Below are 20,126 nucleotides of genomic sequence, written 5' to 3'. Positions count from 1 at the left end.
GTGTGTATGTGTGTGTGTGTGTGAAGGAGCTGGCATGCCTTCACCTTAATCAGGCGCAGTTTCACAGAAGAGTTGGGTGGTGGGTCTCCTCTTTCGTCCCCCTGGTAATGGGCTTCCCTCACCTGGTGCAGACAGCTCCCTGCACAGACATCACCCCCCCCACCCCATTGCCTCTGGCTCCCATGCGTAGGGAGAACTGAGTGCCTTCTTCAGGGCAAACGCATCTCTGCTATTTCAGTGCTGCCTAATGCAGAGGTGCCCCCACAGGTCAGAGAAGTAGGGCCTTGAGAGTTGGGCTGGGAATCAGGGAGAAACCTCCCCAGTCCTGCCCCAAACCCACGTGCTTGGTGCTCTTGCCCCCCACCCACCCTGGGCCCCTGCTTTCTCTTCTTTCAGCTCCTCTGCTACCCAGGTCTGTCCTTCAGGGAGTGGATGACGAAGCATGGGGCTTAGTTACTAAGTAACTCATGAGCCTTGGTCCGTGGGGATTCTCTGTGGCCCACCTTCTGGGCAGGGCTACATGTCTCATAAAAGATCTCATGTCATCAGTCTGCTTTCCTAGCATCTCAGGCAACCTGGAGTGGCAGGGGGTGGGGGGGCGGTGGTGGAGAGAGGAGCGTGTGGGTTAGGGGAGAGAGAGGAGTGGGCCTGCAGTGGTGCTCAGCGCCCAGCATGCTAATGCAGCTGGTGCTGGTTCTTTTTAATTGTACGCATCCTTCCATTGTTCCACCCTCCGCATTAAGTGCAAAGGGGACGCCAGACTGCCACAGCCTCATGATACCCCACCCACACTGGCTTTTATCCCAGGGACTATTTTTGACTGTGAACACAGAGCATTTGAATGCCTTTGAAATCAAATGAATGAATAAATAAACAAATACTCTCTCATGGTTTCCTTAAGCTCTCCCGTGAAATGCTGATTGATTCCTTTATTCCTTTTAGCCCTTGTTATAGGGGAAAAAAAAAAGCTTCCTTGCCTCCGGAGGGTTAGCACCATTAGCTAAGGGTGTGGGTAGAGAGAGAGCAGAGAATACATCTAGGCTTACCTTGTTCATCTTCTTCTCTCCCCTTGGGAGGCTCCTGGCTTCAATTGTTTCCGCTCCCATCTCACAGAAGCCAGAAAAAGGGAGTTTTCTTCTTTCCTTTCCTTGGTAGGGTTCCTCCAGGCACAGAAGAAAGCATCGCTACCAGTGTGGGTGTGCAATTTGAGGGATGGGAATGGTGGGAGGCAGGTATGTCTGTTCAATTAAAATGCTTCCAGTTATATCTGACTTAAGATCAGGGAAGCCCAGCTTCAAATCTGAAGGAAGCTGGATCTCGTCCTATGGTTTGAAGAAGAGACACTTTCAACAGCTGGCGAGTGGATGACATGTTGAGTTCTCTAATGGTCTAGATGCGTGAGCAGGGGTCGGCCTCTCTGCCTCCATCAGACTCAATGATCTCATCCATAAAATGGGAATACGCTCTCCTTTCTGGAGAGGACTACAAGGGTTGAAAAGGAAGCAGCTGGAGTTAGGGTGCCAGGTCCTCTGGCGGTGTTTATCCCGCAGCCTTAACCAGGTGGTGTTGGGTGTCCCTGCAGATTCACCTACACCCTTGGGGAGGGCATGTGGCTGCCACTCAGCAAAAGCTTTGTGATTCCACCAGCTGAACTGGCCATCAATCCATCGGCAAAGTGCAAGACAGACATGACGGTGATGGAAGATGCTGTGGAGGTCCGGTGAGTCCAGCCTCGGGGCTCTGAGGCACGCACTGGGTTTGGGAGGCTGGGTGAGAAACTACCCGAAGCTCCCGAGCGCTGGGAGAGGAATCAAGCTGGAAGGAGAAGCTGGCAGGCTGCCTTCCGCTTCCCCAGACGCAGTGCCAATGTCTACTCTATCTGGGTCAATATTGCACACCCCGAGGCTCATGCACCGAGAGAGGACGTAAAATGAGAGTTTGTAAGCACTTCCTACGGCCCCTCAGGACTGACAGGCAATAAAATGTTAATTTCTTTGCCTGAGTTTAGACCTCCTTCTTTGACCAGGTGTTACTGCCTTGGCTTGCTTCCCAGAGATGGAAAACGTCCATAATTTGTTAGTTCAAGGCTCCAAGTCTGGTTGATCTTTAATATTTGTAAGAGAGAGTGAGACATGATCTGGTCGGGCAGACAGAAATGTGGGATGTGAAGCTACCTATTGTACCTGGCGTCCCCTGACCTCCTCCCACCTCCTGCTGCTTCTTCCCACAGAGAGGAGTTGATGACCTCGTCCTCCTTCGACAGCCTGGAGGTCCTCTTAGACTCGTTTGGACCAGTCCGTGATTGCAGCAAGGACAATGGGGGCTGCAGTAAGAACTTCCGCTGCATCTCAGATCGCAAACTGGATTCCACCGGCTGCGTGGTACGTCTGCCCTGTCGAGCTTATAATTTCAGAAAGTGGGGCCACAGGATAAGACACAATGAAGATAGAGGTGGAAACATAGTGTGAGTAAAACAGAGGGTCAAGAGTGATTCCTCCCTAGCTTTAACTACTGTCTAGTCTATGTTCCGAATTTTCTTTGGACAGAGCTAAGGAGCTAATTACCAGCCATTGACTCTAGAGGTATTTATGCAGCACCTACTGTGTGTGCTGGAACTATCCAAGGAAAATGTCATGAACTGTGTAGCATGGTTCTTTCTTTCTTAATATCTTTCACTCTAGTTGGTGAGCGATATCCTCCAACAATTTGAGAACGAATTAGCTGCTCAATGGTAAAATATTGACTCCAATAGGAAATAGAATGTATTTACTACAATAGGAAATTCTGGAAGATGCCTACCTTTGTTTAGAGTCAAATTACATTGACTGTAATAGGAAATTTTAGAAGATACCTGCCTAAGTCCAGAAGGATAAAAGAAGTAAGTTATGCCAGGAATGGCAGAGAAACAATAAAAATACATCCCCTTTGAAACTATGGCAATGAACTCTTGCTTCACCAAAGGTGGTTTCCTACTTTATTGGTTCTAGTCCTTGGGGTTGCAAAGAGTCAGACACGACTGAGTGACTTTCACTTTCACTTCATGGGCTTTGACGATGTATGAACTGTGTGATGCTATGACATACATAGACTGTTTGGGCTGGAGTGGACTAAGCTGTCTCCCATGCCATGGATGTGAATACTGGTGGACCCGCAGAAGTGAATGGAGGCAGGAGCAGGTGGGCAAGCCTGCTCATGCCTTTGTATTGGTCATTTTCATGCCCATCAACGCTACTATCAGTTTTCAGCCTTCCCTTCTCTTAAGGATGGAATGATGCAGTCCTCACAGAGAGGAAAGGGAATGGGGCAGAGAAGGGAGACGGGAAAGCTGTACACAGAGTTGGCATGAAAGAGAGAAAGAGGTGATTAATTGAGACACGTTGTTATGCTGTGTTTCCAGGCAGAGCTGGGAGCTTCCAGCTCTAGGGAGGATATAAGCTTCATCTTGCTTCCCAGTCTGACAGCTGTGCTCTTGTAAAGGGACCCAGAGCAGGGGCAAGCTGAGAGGATGCTGGGCCAGTTCCATCCTTCATACCCCCCACTTCCTTGTCTCTGAGCACCTGCTCTGTGCAGGGAGCTATTCTCCATCAAAGATGGATATGTACTGGGTCCAGAGCCCTGAGACCTCCCCAGTCTTCATAGATTGGGCAACAGTTGACTGGAGCCTGATTCTCCTGAGAAAGACAGAAAATGAAGAAAAAGGAAAGAGAAAGACCTGAGGGGCAGGGAGGTGGAGGACCTGGCCAGTCCATCAAAAAGAAGAGAAGGCAGAGAAGACTACCAGGAAACAAAGAAAAGTGCTCCATAGGTCATGTCTCCCAGAGGCAGTCAGGAGTAAGTGGGTGTCCCGGCTGTTCCCCTAGCTTCCTATTCCACCTTCAGTTGACGTAAACAATGAGCTTCCCAACTGGCTCCCTCAGGAGACAGTTTCACTGTCTAATGGAGTTCCCAGCTGGGACAGCTGTTGTTGTTTTTTGTTTTCTAACTATTCAACCTGCCTTTCCTCATCCAGATTTTAAGCTTTCCTTCCTTGGTGCTCTCTCAGGTGGGTCGTTCTAAGTACTGAAACCCTGCGTGTGCACCTATGTACACATCCCTCCCCTCAAGTGAGTCTGAGCGTGCCCACGCGTACACACACATGCACATGGACCTATTCCCCATCTCTTCCCGCTCCTCTGCCCCTTCTCGGAGCCCCCCGGGGTTTGCCTGTCAGCCGCCTTCTGTTGGTGACCCTAGGCCCTTCCACTTGGCATACTGCCGTGCTGATGTATTTTTGTACCTTTGACTCTGTGATCTGTGAGACGGAGCTCGCAGGAATAGTTACGATGAATATGCATTTGCTGTAGGGCTGCTGCATTTGCGAATCGGAGCCACTGAGAAGGCACCCAATTACACCGAAGCTTGGTATTAGCGTAAGACTTTGAAGTCAGTGGTCCACGTGGCTCTTGGAGGGAGGAGGGGGCCAGGCCCATTCAAGTGACTGCTTCTCATTGGCCATGAAGCCCAGGATCCCTGAGGCAGGAAGGCTGGGAGTTGAAAGCTGACCACATCATAATCCCGTGACCCCACAGAGGACAGTGAGCCTGATCTGACTCCACCGAGCAGCAGCACCCTCCTAAGGCCTCGTCATCTCAGCGCAGCGGCCCTATGTCATCAGGAGGTGGGCCGGGGACAAGGACATCAGCTGTAGCACCTGCAGTTTGGGGGAGAATCGGCTGCCTTCCTCCTCTCCATCCATAGCAACCCTGGCATTCAGTTATCTGGGCACTGAACTGAAAGGCTTCCCTAGAAAGGCTTATGCTTATGAAAGGAGAGGAGGCACTCAGAGCCTGCTGGCCCTGACGGTATCTGGAAAGGGGACAGAGATGCAGGGAGAGACCATATTCAACCACACATTTTCCTGACTGAATTCAAGCCAGACAGGTGGGGTGGTCCACGTTCGCTGCTCAACCTTCCGTCTTTCTAGGAAGGCAGGGCACGTCTCTCTGCTATGCATGGACTCCCACAGGGTTAATTGCTACTCAGTTAATTGCCCTGTTGTTTATATAGTCTCTGGGGACAGGAAACAAATGCCCGTGAAAGGCACAGCCCTGTACCAACCTCAGTCTGCTCTGTTCCAAAACAAACCACACTCCATGGGCAGGATTGCTAAACTCAGGAATGGTTCCCAGAGCAGAGATCCACCCTCTACCACCCCGGACAATGGCTGTTACTGCTCCCCATTGTCCTTATTGTGCCACGGTGGGTGGGAGCAGTGGTTACCACCTGTATAATACAAGGGCGCGGTGCCCTGTTTGGTGGAGCCCCAGGGCGTCCTGCAGAGTCCCTGAGTTAGTGGCCTATGGCTACTATGACAAATTACCCCAGGCTCGATGGCCTAAAACAATAGCTGTTTTCTTATCTCAGTAGGTGAGAATCCAGTTCTGTGTCACCGGGCTAACACCGGGCAGGGCTGCATTCCTTTCTGGAGGCTCCATTCCTGGCCTTGTCCCGCTTCCAGAGGTCGCCAGCATTTGGGGACTCGTGGTCCCCTTCCACCATCTTTAAATCAGCTTTATTGCATTTTCCAGACCGTTCTTCTGAGGAACTTCTTCTCTTCTGCCCTCCCCCTTCCCCTTTAAGGACTCCTGTGATTCCGTTAGGCTCACTTGGATAATCCAGGGCCATCTCCTCATCTCAGGAGCCTTAAAAAGCCCCTTTTGTCACAGGTTCTGGGGATTATGTCACAGACATCCTTGGAGACAACAGTGGAGACTGGGGCTGCCTTGGTGGGTAGAACACCAGTCTCCTCTCTCCCAGCTTGAACCAGAGCATCTTCCTTCTTATCAAGCCTACCTGTTGAGGTTTAATGTAAGACTTTATTTGAAAGTTTGAAAATTATTTCCAACACTATAAAACTATTAAAAAAAACACTATATGGAAAGTCTGTGCTCTAATGCTTCTTCCTTATCTTCACACTCATCCTGACAGTGCCCCCCCCCCCGCCCCAAATGCCTTCTGCTTCGGGGGGTGTCTGCACATGCAGAGATGAGCAGACTGTGGCCTTGGAAGGAAGAGGTCTGCTGTCCCGCTTCTCGTGTATTGAACACATGACCTTCCTTGCCAGAGCATTATACTCTAATGAGCTTTGAATTACCCAGCGACCCTGCTGCCCTTCTGTCCACTTGCTGTCCACAGTGGTTTCCCATGAAATGTGTCATTTCACCTCTACTGGAGCGCAGCTGTGCAGAGACCATTACAGATGACCATCTCTCTGTAGGACAGTAAGCAGAAGGGTCTGCCTCAGAGGCTTTCAGAGAAGTAAGGGCAGGATGTTGAAATATAAATTTCATCCCATCATCAAACTTTTCCCCCTTGGGAGAAGTGCTGTGTGGCTTGGGCTTACACATCCCCATCAAACAGCGAGGGAAATCATTATTTATGAGAGGAATAAGACTGCTGTGTTGTAAAAAACAAAAAGAGCCTATTTTGAGTAGGAATTATAGTTGTGTATCTTATGAATCATCCAGGTAAAGCAAGGCAGGCTCAGCTGCAGAAAAGTGGTTCCTCTTCTCTCAGGGACCCTGAAGACACCCCGCGTCCATCAGTCATATTCATCTGCCAACAGGGCCTTCATCTCATAGTCTGGAACTGAGGTGTGTGTGTCTCAGGCTGAGTGAGATTTGACTAGACTCCCAAGTAATTAATCAACCAAAAAGCACTGGTAGAAACAGAGGGAAAAGACAGAGAAGGAAAGGAGTTGAATGGGGAAAATCATTTTAATCTCATTAGCACATTGTGCTTTAGACCAGTAATAAGTCAAGAAGCCATGAGCATCTCGTGAAAGATGATTAACCTTGTGTATTTTAGGGGTCACTGAAATATGAGCTCATTTATTAGACCTTCTTGATGGGGGAGGGTTGTTGCCATAATAAATGGAGTTTTCTTCCTGGGACTGCTAAATGTAACCTATGCACAAAGACGGATTAAGATCTGACCTTGGAGGTCAATCCTGATCAAAAAGTTCTCTTTTTTTTTTTTAATTAAAGTTTTTGTTTTTATTTTGGCTATGGGGGTCTTCATTGTGGTGTGCAGGCTTCTCTAGCTGCAACACAGGGTCTTTCTGTGATGCACTGCATATGGGATCTTAATTCCCTGACCAGGGATCAAACCTGCATTCCCTGCATTGGAAGCATGGATTCTCAGCCATCAGACTACCAAGGAAGTCTCCAGGCAGTTCTCTTTTACGGAAGAAGTGGAGGGATTGTCCACAAGCCAGGAGAAGAGAGCAGCTAGTCCTTGAAAAGGGAAAATACAAACGCCTCCTGGAGGCAGGATTTCTCTCCTGACAACTTGTCTCTGGCTTCAAAGACTTCTAGGAAAAGGCCATGATTTAGAGCCTATAGTTGCACTGTATTTACATACAGATTTTTTTTTTCATTTAAAAAGATTTATTTATTTTAATTGGAGGCTAATTACAATATACATACAGATTTTAAGAATCTCAAAATGAAACAGCACACAAAATATTCAGGCTAAAACAGAAGCAAATTTATACCATGGGAAACTGGATTGATTCGCCTCCTTGGGGATGGGAGTTCTGGTTCAACAAGGGTTAAGAAGAAAACTATTTTTGGTTTCAGCTTTTTTTTTTTTTCCTGGAAATCTTTCAAAAATGTTTTACTTTGAACTGCAACCCAAGTAAGTTACAGTGCAGTAGAGATAACTGCATCTTTTTTAGTGATTGAGGATCTTGTCTTGCCTTCACGGTCATTGCTTTGAATGGTTTGCAGTGTTTTGTCCTATAAATATATGCACCCATAATACGGGGTGTGTGTGTGTGTGTGTGTGTGTGTGTGTGTGTGTGAAGAGAAGAGGAGAGAGAGAGAGAATATCAGACTGAATCTACAAATCCATAATTGATTCCAGAATGTACTCTAGGAGTTGCTTAAGACAATCAGATAAACAACACATCTGCAGGATTTCTTTGTTGACACATTGAGTTATTTTCTAGTGATCCCAAGATCCAGGTTTTTTTCACACTTGAGAAGCAGCATGGCCGAGTGGAAAAGACACAACTGAACTTTGGGGTCAGATAGAACTAGGTCCAAATTCTGATTCTGCCATTTTCCACCTCTGTGACTTTAAACAAGTTACCACTTAATCCTTCAGAGTCTAAGTTTGTTCTTTTATGAAATGAGATGGGGGGGAGTCTAATTGTGTAGTTGGGACTGAAGATAATTATGTAGATTGTTCTGCGCATAGAATTGCTTAATTCCCAATAGCTGTTATTATTATTTTTAGCTCTGCTTAGGACAAAAGAATATCCAGCTTGGACAAGGCAACTAACTGTCTTCTTTCCAAATATCCTGAGAAAGTGTAAACATAAGGTGGTCCAATTTGGCACAGCGATGGTTATCTGACACCAGGGCCTGGCAAGATGCCCATGTGCTAGGTTTGGGGCATTCTGGAACAAAGCCTGCTCGGGTTTCTTTGGTGACATCTTTGTCAAACATCACACTTGATGGGGCATTCTGAAACAAAGCGGGTGGTTGAGAAGACGGGGAGTCCTGGCTGATGACCGAGACAGCTAGCTGGTACAAGGGTTGAAACCTCATGAGGTGGGAATAACAGGAGCACCGGCTTTGTCTCTCTGATGGCTTTTCTCAAGCTTCATAGAAGGAAAAAAAAAGAACTCGTGGCAACCAGTGCAGCCCATTTAATTCCAATCAAACGTCTATGTTTCAGTACCCACATCCATGCCTGGGCAGTCTCACAGCGGTGAAGCCAGCTCCCTTCTGGTGCCACATCTGGCCTAACAGCTGGGTGGCCAAGAAAATGGATGAGTTGGGGGGGCTAACAGAATGTGGGGTACAATCCTCAGCTGCCTCGTTTGCTTGTTTACCAGCATCTGAAACATCTGGGTTTGCATGGCACAAGGAAGCCCTTGGAAGCATCTTTAAATGCTGTCACCTTCCAGCACTCCAGCTGGCTTCGTGGGGGGAGAGGGGATGGACCAGGCTGGAAGCCTGGCAGGCCCCTGGTGGGGGGGGGGGGGCATTTGTTTGGGAAATTGCAGAATTAGTGTCAGCAAACAGAGGGCATCCTGCTGTGATCTTCAACTGGCAAGCGTGGAGGGTGGGGAGGTGGGTTTTCAGGGCCACACCTGCGACAGCTCCAGGCTACTAGGCCAGGATGCTTGGAAACCAGGAGCAGGAGCTAGCCAGGGAGCAGGGCAGGAGGGGCAGTGTTTAACAGGGTTCCACTGAGTTTTTAAAGGCATTTTTTGGTTTGGTTCTAGTTTTGAAGGAGCGTGTTAGCTAGCTGATAGTAGGTCAGATCTAGACAGACCTGCCCAGATCTGCCCCACACAGACTGCTGGACCCTGGGCAAGTTATCTGTCTCCTTCCATCCTGTTGGAAAGACTCAGTTGTAATGCAGACATACAGCCTCTATTGCATAGACAGAGGAAGTGGGTTGGCAAAAAAAATATATCCATTGGCTTTTAGACGGAGTCCAGTGAGGTGAGAAGTTTATGCATTAACTGGCAATGCTAATAGTTTCCAAGTCTATTAAATGAGAATAATATGGGCTTCCCAGGTGGTGCTAGTGGTAAAGAATCCACCTGCCAGTGCAGGTAAACATGAGACACAGGTTCTATCCCTGGGTCAGGAAGATCCCCTGGAGGAGGGCATAGCAACCCACTCCAGTATTCTTGCCTAGAGAATCCCATGGACAGAGGCGCCTGGCGGGCTACAGTTCATGGCGTCGCAAAGAGTCAGACACGACTCAAGTGGCTTAGCATGTAACAAAGCAACAGCCACTAAGTGTTCAGTTTACAGCGACTGTTGCATGAGAGCCTGATGTTGCTGTGAGGTGATGACGGCGCCTCCAAGTCACGGACTCCACAGCCAGCCAGCCAGGGTTTTAGGATGGCCCTCCTGTGATCAGCCATGTGACATTAGGAAGGTTAGGCTTTCTGTGCCCCAGTGTCTTCACATGTGAATTGAGGATGATCAGCCTGCTTACCTTATGAGATGCTGTGAGGGTTATATAAGTAAGATGTAGGAATGTTGGCCACTGCCTGGCTTACCATGGGTGCCTTGTGAGCCTTCCTACTGTTCCCCAAGCCTCCCTGTCCTCCCTGAGACCTGACCAGTTACCTCTTCCTGGATCACCTCCTTTGCTGTTATTCTTGAGAAGTTTATGGAGGACACGGCAGTGTAGAAAAAAGCTAAATGTTTTACCCTGAGTGTCCAGGGAACTGGGGTAAAGCCAAAACCCAAGTGTGGTCCCTGTGGGTCTTGGAGGTCACGCCCTTGACTGTGCATCTTCCCCAGGGCACCCTTGAACATCACAAGTGCAGCCACTGTCTCTAGGAGAGCCGTCAAACCTCCTTTCAAGGTCATGGAGGAGATCCACTTCCTTCTTCCAGCTTGCAGTCCTGACTCAGTCCACTTTCTCCAACACTGCCATCCATCACCAGTGTTGACAAAGTGCTTTGAAACGTAAAAAATAAAGTCCTATTAATCCAAAGTCCAAACAGAAGCACTCCCTGCTCCTTGCCCAAAGGAATCCCTGCGAATGCATTTTAGTTCTGGCCCATCGCTTCCACTCTCCTGCCAGCCTAAGGCCCAGCTGGGAGGCCAGAGCACCTTAGCACTGTCTTGCCACCGTACTCCCTTCCAGCCTGCTTGGAGGGATCAGCTTTAATGCAGATGTGTCTGATCTGTGCCCAGAGAGAAGAAGCGAGAGGTCAAAATAGGTCCCTTGCTTTTACAGGGAGTCCAGCATAGTGGGAAATTCTTGCACTGCTTATCAGTGTTGATGGTTTCAAGTCTGAGTGCTAAAAATAGGCATCAGTGGCTACACTCTGGTTCCCAGAGAACCCCGGCCCCTGGCTCACCCACCTGTGTGGATGCTTTCTGATTGTGCCAGTGTCCCTCTGGACTCAGCCCCATGAAGGACAGCTCCGGCTGCTACGACCGCCACATTGGGGTGGACTGCTCTGATGGCTTCAACGGGGGCTGTGAGCAGCTGTGTCTGCAGCAGATGGCGCCCTTCCCGGACGACCCCGCCGTGTACAACATCCTCATGTTCTGTGGGTGAGTCGAGCTACCCTCGAGGCCAAGCTGCTGGCTGGGATGTGGAACTTTCAGAAAAGTAGATCACAGAGAACTGGTCGACCTAGGCGAGCCCTTAGCGTCTGAGGAAACTGCCTTCAGGACTGAAGAGAAGCATTTGTAAAGTCAGAGTTGGGAGGAAACTCAGGGAAAGTCCATGTCAGCACTGACTATGAGGGAAAAACCCTTAAATCATTGCCGGCTTACGCTAGAATTTCCAAACTGTGTTTTGTGGTGCTATGTTAATTGCTTTGTGGCAGTAGCATGCTGTGGTCCAAAAGCCTGGGGAAGATTATGTAAAGCTAATCACGTATCAAAGAAGGGAAGAGGTGGGAGTGCAGGCATGGTTGAATTCTGCCGCCGAAGTCCCAGCATTTGGTGCAGCCATACTCCCTTAGACATAGACAATCTTCAGTGTAAAAAGCCATTTCCCATGGAGCGGCTTGGTCCCGTCTTTTGTTCTAAGGCTCGCCCCATGAGGGCAGGTGATGCTGCTCCATTTTACAGTTGACAAAACTCAGTGATGCACCTGTGAGGTTGAGACCCTCAAGACTGGGGAGTTGCTAAGTGGGAAGATGAGCACTAGAATTCAGGCCCCCTCTGGTTTTTTCAATAATTCTGCAGTTCCCTCAAAATTTAAATTTATACCACTGACTGGAATTATATTTAAAAATATTTTCATGGTATATTTATAAAGCAAGTAAAGATTTGGCCTGTTCTTCTGCAGCCGTGGTTTCCTCCCCCTCTTCCTCCAGCTCACCTCCCCTGCCTCCTTCCCTGTCTCTCCTCTCCTGCCTGTCAGGGAGAGCACTGATTTTATGCCACATGCCCTGCTGGGCACAGGGCTGCCAAGATGAAGGACATGTAGTTCTTGTCCTCAAGGATCTCACAATCCAATAGGCTTGCAATGCAAATCAGTGTTTATAGGAATAAAGCTATGCTGGATTGTTGCTAAAAGCCAGTGCCTGCCTTGAGTAATAATCATGAGAAGATTATTCAGGGGACTAGTAATGTTATTTTATTATATTTCATTTTATTTTCTTTCTTTGCAATTGAGCAATATTCCTGTTTTGTTTTTTTTTTTTTTGTAAAATCCCATTCCATAAATGGAAGCTTGATCTCAATGCGTCTATAATGGTATCATTATGATTGACCCACTTCAATTAATGAAGTAAATGTAGCCAAAGTTGCATCGCACTCATTTATGTAATAAACGTGTTTGAGCACCCACTCTGTGCAGACAACCTAGTTAAGTGTCACTTGTAGGAGACAGAGCAGGATGTGAGGTCTGTTCTCCTCCCTCTCAGAGGAGTTTACAGTGGGACACACAGCCAGGGCCACAGAGGACGAATGGTTGGATGGCATCATTGACTCAATGGACATGAGTCTGAGCCAACTCCGGGGGATAGTGAAGAACAGGGAAGCCTGGCAGGCTGCAGTCCACAGGGCTGCACAGAATCAGACACGGCTGGCCAGCTGAACAACAATGTGCAGCCGTGAGCACAAAGAATGGTGGAGTTGGGGCGGGGGAAAGGGCAAGTTGTTGAGATGCTCAGGGTGGACTGGGAGGGAACCTTCATTCCTTCATGGGTCTCAAGTCTGTTGCTTAGACCATGCAGTAGGTCCCTAACTGGACTTTTCTTTCCTATTTCATCAGAATTTGGTACACATGTATATTTAGCACTCTCCAAGCCACTATATATATAGCCTGCCAAAAGAAGTCCTTGATTTGAGGTTCTTTAGGAAGACCAAATCACATGTGCTTATAATTAAAGGCTCTGCTTACACCTGTTCACACGATATATAAATGGTAAATGGGGGATGCAACAATGTTGCATTAACATAGGCTCCATTTGCACCCCTGCTAATGAGGATAGCAACATTTAATGAGCACCTATTAGAAGCTAGGCACCTTCTTTATCTTAATCTTCTCAGTAACCCAACCAAGCAGCTACTGTTTTTCCCACTTTTACAGATGTGGAAACTGGAGCTTTTGAGAGGTCAGTCAACTGATTCAAGGTCATTCAGTAAAGGGCAGCATTATTGCCATGATAAAATTGCTTCTCAGCACTTAAAACTATGATTATTTGTTGCTCTCTTTAGAACAGAGGTCTTTATCTTATTGCAATATTTACTGTAGATAGCAATAAATGATGTGTTTTAATGTCATGAATATCTATAAATTCTAAATTTGGAATGCTTCTAAGGAGAGACCCAAATTAAATCAATATGCTTTTAAAATGACAGCTTTATCAAAATATTTCTTACTTGAAGGAACAAATTATGTTCTTCTCACTAGAACTACAAATAGAGCCCCATTAATGACTTATGGGTCATTGACCCGTATTTACCAACATTAGTATTGCTCATCCATTAGAGTAACTGCACATGCTTAATGGGGAGGACACCCAGGAGGTGTCCACACAGCATGTCCTAGTAACTATTTCGTTCAGGAAGGCTACTCTGAATGAAGGGGGAGTTAATACAGGTTGATCTTGTGTTTGGACATATTCAAACAGAACACAGCCGCAAGATGATCCATCTTTTTAATTTCTTAGTTGACTTGTCACAGGACCAGATTAGAAAGTTATTAATTTGTTAAGTGTCATTCTTTTTGCTGCCTAATTACCCTCCAAACAAATGCAGGGTCTGACCATATAGATTGTTCTGGAGAAAGGCTCTAGAACATCTCGGATTTAAATGTGTCTACTCACATGGTAAAACAACTATACTCCAATTTAAAAAAAGAAAAAGGTTTCCAAGGAGTGGGTGATAAATATGTTAATTCATTTATAAGCTTATCTCCAGTGTTTCTTACCGTATCTGGGAAATCATACGTGTAGAGGAGAGAGAACTACAGAGCTCTGGAAAGTATTTATCTGTGAAGGAAAGGTGAGAGGTTCTGTATGATCACATAATGCAAGGAGATGCCGTTTATAGACCTAAGAAACCGAGTTATAAAGGGGACAAAATCAATTCAGGATACTCATAATCTTTGGCGATCCAACACTCTTCTGAAGGCATTTTTTCCCCCAACCTAGGAGTTGGCTGCATGTCTTATTGATGGAATAACTTCTTATCTTGAGTTTTCCACTGTGCTAGATGCATCGAGGATTACAAGCTTGGTGTGGACGGACGCTCTTGCCAGCTCATCACGGAGACATGCCCAGAGGGAGGTGACTGTGGGGAAAGCAGAGAGCTTCCCATGAACCAGACCCTCTTTGGGGAGATGTTCTTTGGTTACAATAACCATTCCAAGGAAGTGGCGGCTGGACAGGTGCTGAAAGGAATGTTCAGGTGAACCCCACATCCACAGAGCTGATTATTCAGGGCTGTTGATGAATCTTGTCCCTGATGGGCCATAAAGCCAGCATAAAGTCTTGTATCTTGGATCCATGTAAATGCAACCCTAAAATGATAGGTTACTTTCTACCCCCTGGTCTTTTCTAGGTTTACACTCCTTCTTCCAGAACCTAAGAATCATGAACAGTAAAGTGTTAAGTAAATTTTAACTTGTCCAGGCAGGGACTGTAAGATTTTCCATGGAAGGCACCACAAAGTGCCCAGGTTCTGTCATCCCTCTGAGTCTTGGCATGTGAGTCAATCTAGAATAAGTCCCCATTTTGGTCCAAGAATCCCTGAAGGACCCTGAGATCCTTGCAGGGAGTATTCAAGGTCCTGCCTTTTCCAACTACAGAGAGCGTGGGTTTTCTTCATATACTTTGACCCAAACAATATATTGCAATAAATTGAATGCAGAGGTGAGAATTCAGCTGTTTTCCATAAAGTCAGACATTTAAAAAATTTGCAAAAAATGTAAAGTATTGCCACTTGTCATCATTATTCAAAACAAGTTAATATTAAATGGGTTTATTACTGTCATTTAAAATGGATCAATAAATATTTAAAATTTTTTCTTTCATTTTATAATATGAAATTGATAAATGGTAAGTGTTGATAGATATACAAAAAAAAAAAAAAACCTACTTGGAGCATTCAGTTATTTTTAAGAGTGTAAAAGGATCCATAGAACAAAATGTCTTAAACCACTGACTTACACTATTTCTAGGAGATTCTCCATTTGAGCCCTGTCCTTCATCTAGCTTAGGTTATTGAGTACATCTTCCTCAAAACCCATGCGTTTCAGGTGATGGTGATGATGAAAGTGTTACAATATGGACCAGCAATTGATAGCAAGCTGGGTCTGGATTCTTATAAGAAAAAATCCGATAGTCAATTTTCAAGCTAGTTCTTGGAGTCAGCTGCGCTTTCTATTACAGACAGTAGACTTTATTAAATTTCTCCTCTTATCCTGGGACCTCGTTTGCCAATGGTAAGCAGTGAGGTCTCATAGGGAAAGTTGTGGTGGCTGCATTTGCTCTGTGGAGAGGGGCTCAGGGAGTAAGAATTGGAAGGGAGGGAAGAATATTCTCTATCTTGTAAGTAGACCTCTCCCCCCAGCCCTCACCTTACTTCTCACACTCGAATCTTACTTGAGACATGTACACTGAGTGGGGTTCACCACGAGGGGAATATTTGGTCCTCCATGGGTTGAGATACAGCTCCCCCACTGAGGACTGGGGCTCACCTGAATACTCAGAGATGAAAGTCTGCTTCTGTTTTCAGGCAAAACAACTTTGCTCGAGGTTTAGACCAGCAACTGCCAGACGGTCTTGTGGTGGCCACTGTCCCCCTGGAGAATCAGTGCCTGGAGGAAATCTCGGAGCCCACCCCAGACCCCGACTTCCTCACTGGTGAGTGTACCATGCACCTTACTTAACTGGCGGAAGCAAGCAGCTCCCTGTGACCTTACGAGCTCAAGAGTCTTGACCTTGCTTATCTTGGTTTCAAAGCCTGTGATTTCCTTGATACACGCTAAAAGCTCAGTCCTAAAACTGAACATCAGCAGGATTATTTGTCAGTAAAACAGCCAATATTATTACATAATTATCTGCAAAATGGCCATAATAATACCTTTCCCTGCTAGCTTTATTAGGATGCTCTGAAAACAGATGAGATAATAGATATGTAAGAGTTAAGAGTTCTCAATGGATTAGAGGAAGTGACCGGGTCAAGAGTAGAGGTAGAAAGAAGGTGGATTGCTTCGAGGCTGAGTATCTGTCATGTGCATGGCTGGGTTTCCCTGACCAGTGCCTAGAGAGCAGTGTGAGGGAATAGAAAAGGATAGAGCTTTGTTGTCAACGACCCTGAGTCTGACTGTCAAACGAGTCCTAGCTCTGCTGCGTTCTAGCTGTGTGACGTTAGACAGTACAGCCTCTTGGGTGTCATGGCCCCCACTGTAAATGGAGATCCTAGCACCTGTTCCTCAATGCTGTTTTGAGCCCAATGGCACTCCTCTTTGGGGCTCATTATGGATGAAGACATGGGGTGCTTGGGAGAGGTGGGCATACCTGGGGATGCTTCTCCATTCTGTGCCGCTGAAGACGCCAGTGAGTGCTTCCTGGACCAAAGAAGACACTTCAGAGGTTTCCAGAGACCCATACGAGGCAGCCAGCTGGGAACTCGGCATCACTTACTAGAAGGCTGGACACGAGCTCGTCTGCTGTCAGCTCTGGTCATTTCTCCATGCTCCTCTTCCTTCTCCATTCTATGTCTTCCCTATTCTAGACCTTTATCCCCTTTATTACCCTCTTTTCTGAAGAATGGCTTGAACTGAATGTGAGCCTTTTTCAGATATCGTGTCTGAAACATTCCTTTAGACTGGAATGGGATTAGAAGCAGGTCCATCTGAGGTAGCATAGCGCAGTGATTACTAGCTCAGCCCTTGGGGCCTGACAACAGTTCTCAGCTCTTCACTGGCTGTGCAATCTGGAACAAGTGACTTACCTTCTCTGTGCCTCCGTTTTTTTAACCTGTAAAAAAGGGATGTTATAACGTTGTCTTTCTGATAGGATTAGTATAAAGAATAAATGTTTGTAACGTTTTTAGAGCAGTTCCTGATGCATAGTGAGATGAATGTTTAGTAAATAAATAAATATACCAAAGGAGAAAGAAAATATGGACACTCAAGCTCCCAAATTGTGTCTCCCTTATAGCGGAAGGAAAGAGAACAAGAGAGAAAACAACTAGATATTTTCTGTACTGGAAATAAATCTAAATAAGCTGCCTTCTAAAATATTGCACATGTGCATATGTGCCTACACACACACACGTCTGAAAAAATTAAAGTGCACCTCTGGGTGTATTACTGCAGCCTACACTGCTAGTGTTTGGCAATCTGGTTTTCTTGTTTCCACGTCATTTGCTGAGAAACACTTCCTCAGCGTGTGTAAAATGCCTTGTAAAGGAGGTGTGAGATGGCACACAGAAGCGGGACAGGCTCCACACCACCACTAAACCACCTGGCTTCTGTTTAGTGAGTCACCAGGACAACTTTCTCACACGTTAGAACTTACGTGGAAGTGGGGAGCTGGACTTCAGATGCCAGGCCGGAGGACACAGTCCTGGATGCTACCTGAACTTTGGGGGTGGGGGAAGGTGAACAGGTCTGAGAAACCTCAGGAAAACATGTGTCTAAATCTCCATCTTTGGAAAGAAGAAAAAGATCCAAACTTGGTTCTCATCCACAAGGGAAATATCTTTCTTCCCCATGTCCTTGGACCCCTCCTGGTTTAGCATATCTGAGAGCAAAGGAAAAGGATGTCCTGGTGGGACACTTCTTTTTCATGGTTTGAGGCAATGGCATTCCTAAAAGTATAGAGAGAATTTTTTGTGACCTGCTAATTTTATTCCCAGCCTTTTATTTTTTTAACCTATTTTGATTAAAAAGTGATACCAGTTAGACTAAGAGTAGGCATTTCCTTTGATGTAAGAAGGAATCAGTCTTGTTTTTTCAAAGCCTGGAATAACTAGAAGAACCAGTTGAAAGGGGGACTTCCCTGGTGAGCCAGTGGCTACGACCCCACGCTCCCAGTGCAGGGGACCCAGGCTCCACCCCTAGTGAGGAAACTAGATCCCACATCCTGCAACTAAGAGCTTGCATGCTGCAATTGCCAATGCAAGAGACACAGGTTTGTTCCCTGGGTGGGGAAGATCCTCTGAAGTAGGAAATGGCAACCCACTCCCGGATTCTTGCCTGGAAAAGTCCATAGGCAGAGGAGCCTGGTTGACGGGCTGCAGTACTGTTGTAGCCATGCATTCCGGGAAACAAACTCACTCAGAAGGACAATGCAGATAGTGGAGTGCAGCTTATTACACCAGTGGGCCCAAAGCAGAGTCTCCTCTTGGCCAAGGACCCCGACCAGTTTTTGTGAAAACCTTATATACCCTAAGTGTACTTGTTCAAACCCATCTCCCCAGATTCCTTGAAACTAGCCTGGACAAGGTAAAGGAGAGATACAATCAAAGTTAACCCGTGATTCCTGTGTCACAAGAATAGATAAACAGTGGATATTTATCAATAGTCATATCCTGATAAGCATAATGGAATTTACCACTTTGTTCTGTTACAGAGATAATTAGCATATTCTTTTAGGCAACGGGGAGCCCAAGTCCAAATCCTGAGGCTCTTTTATCCAGGGGGTCTGGTTTTCCATCCGTATGCCATTTCTATAGACACCGGGCACAAAGTTCAGAATCCACTGGGAGGGTGACCGTGCGTGTAGCCTAATGTTCGCAGCCTGGCCTAAGACGGGGTCAGGCTCTGTCTGCTTTCTCCTTCAGTACACGTGGCTGCAAAGAGTCAGACACAACTGAGGGACTGAGCGCGCACACACACACCCTGTGTGCCACAACTAAGACCCGCCAAATGCATACATATTTGGAAAAAAAAAATAATCAGTTAAAGAGACTGTTGACCACATTTCTTCCATATTTATTTTCTAGTTCTGGTAGCATTTTAATTATATCTTTCCTGAGAGTCATACAGAGAATGTCATAGCGTGTCTCACTATGCACTATTATAGGTCTAAATCCCCTTAAAACTTTAAGCTTACAAGATTTTAGAGCAAAAAATGATCTTCAAATTCTTCAACATCCGCATTTTCAAGCATTTTATTTTATTTTTTATGAAAAAACAGTGCTCCACTCATAAGTAGGTTGCCTTCAAATTTCTTTGGAAAGACTATAGCATCAACGTCTCAGCAATTTGTAACACCTGAGCATGGAAGAGATTCCAAGAAGTCCTGCCCTAAAGAAATACCTTTTACTTAGTCCAGCAATTCCCTAATCTATTTAACTAGAGAATCCTTTTACACATAACAGATGCTTGCATCTTTCAGAATTATTGGCTTAAAGAAAGTACTGGAGGGATTTCCTTTGGTGATCCAGTGGTTAAGAGTCCGCCTGCCAGTGCAGGGGACACAGGTATGATCCCTGGTCCAGGAACTAAGATCCCACAAGACACAGGGCAACTAAGCCTGTGTGCCCCAACTGCTGAGCCCACGTACCCTAGAGCTTGTGTTCCACAGCAAAAGCCACTGCAATGAGAAGCCCACACACCACAGTGAATAAGATCTTCCCGACCCGTGATCAAACCCGGGTCTCCCACATTGCAGGCAGGCGCTTTACCGTCTGAATCACCAGGGAAGCCCTGGTGGGCTGACTTTATAGAAGACAGCTGAATTCTCACCTCTGCGTTCAGTTTATTTTAATATATTGTTTGGGTCAAAGTATATGAAGAAAACCCATGCTTTCTGTAGTTGGAAAAAGCAGGACCTTGAATATTCCGTGTAAAGATCTCAGGGTCCCTCAGGGATTCTTGGACCACAATGGGGACCTATTCTAGACTGACTCACACGCCAAGACTCAGCGTTGCTCTCCACAACTAGAGAAAACCTGCACACAGCAACAAAGACCCAGTGCAGCCAAAAATAAAAGAATGTACTGGAAAATTACTGATGTATGTGTTTTATCTTGCAGACTTCTTTCCTCCTTATCAAAACAGTTAAGAACTCAAAGCTTTACTGGCCTTTCTGGGTGTTATGAGCATGTGGAAATAAATGAAGACCAACAAAATGAAAACAGGTGAAGGCTACTTACATACAGCGAGGGAGTCAGCCACCATCA

General features: G+C 46.3%; 1 protein-coding gene across 1 annotated transcript in view; it reads left to right on the top strand.

Annotated features, from left to right (window-relative positions):
• Window positions 1-20,126, top strand: part of ASTN1 (astrotactin 1) — a 368,181-nt gene that overhangs the window by 244,229 nt on the left and 103,826 nt on the right. The window contains exons 10-14 of the mRNA XM_069546136.1: window positions 1,583-1,720; window positions 2,231-2,381; window positions 10,915-11,081; window positions 14,202-14,396; window positions 15,726-15,853. Of these exons, the coding sequence (XP_069402237.1) occupies window positions 1,583-1,720; window positions 2,231-2,381; window positions 10,915-11,081; window positions 14,202-14,396; window positions 15,726-15,853 (779 nt within the window). The remainder of the gene's footprint in view (window positions 1-1,582; window positions 1,721-2,230; window positions 2,382-10,914; window positions 11,082-14,201; window positions 14,397-15,725; window positions 15,854-20,126) is intronic.

This window comes from Ovis canadensis, chromosome 12, assembly GCF_042477335.2.
Source record: "Ovis canadensis isolate MfBH-ARS-UI-01 breed Bighorn chromosome 12, ARS-UI_OviCan_v2, whole genome shotgun sequence".
Taxonomy (NCBI): Eukaryota; Metazoa; Chordata; class Mammalia; order Artiodactyla; family Bovidae; genus Ovis; species Ovis canadensis.
This window is presented reverse-complemented; position numbering and strand designations above follow the sequence as displayed.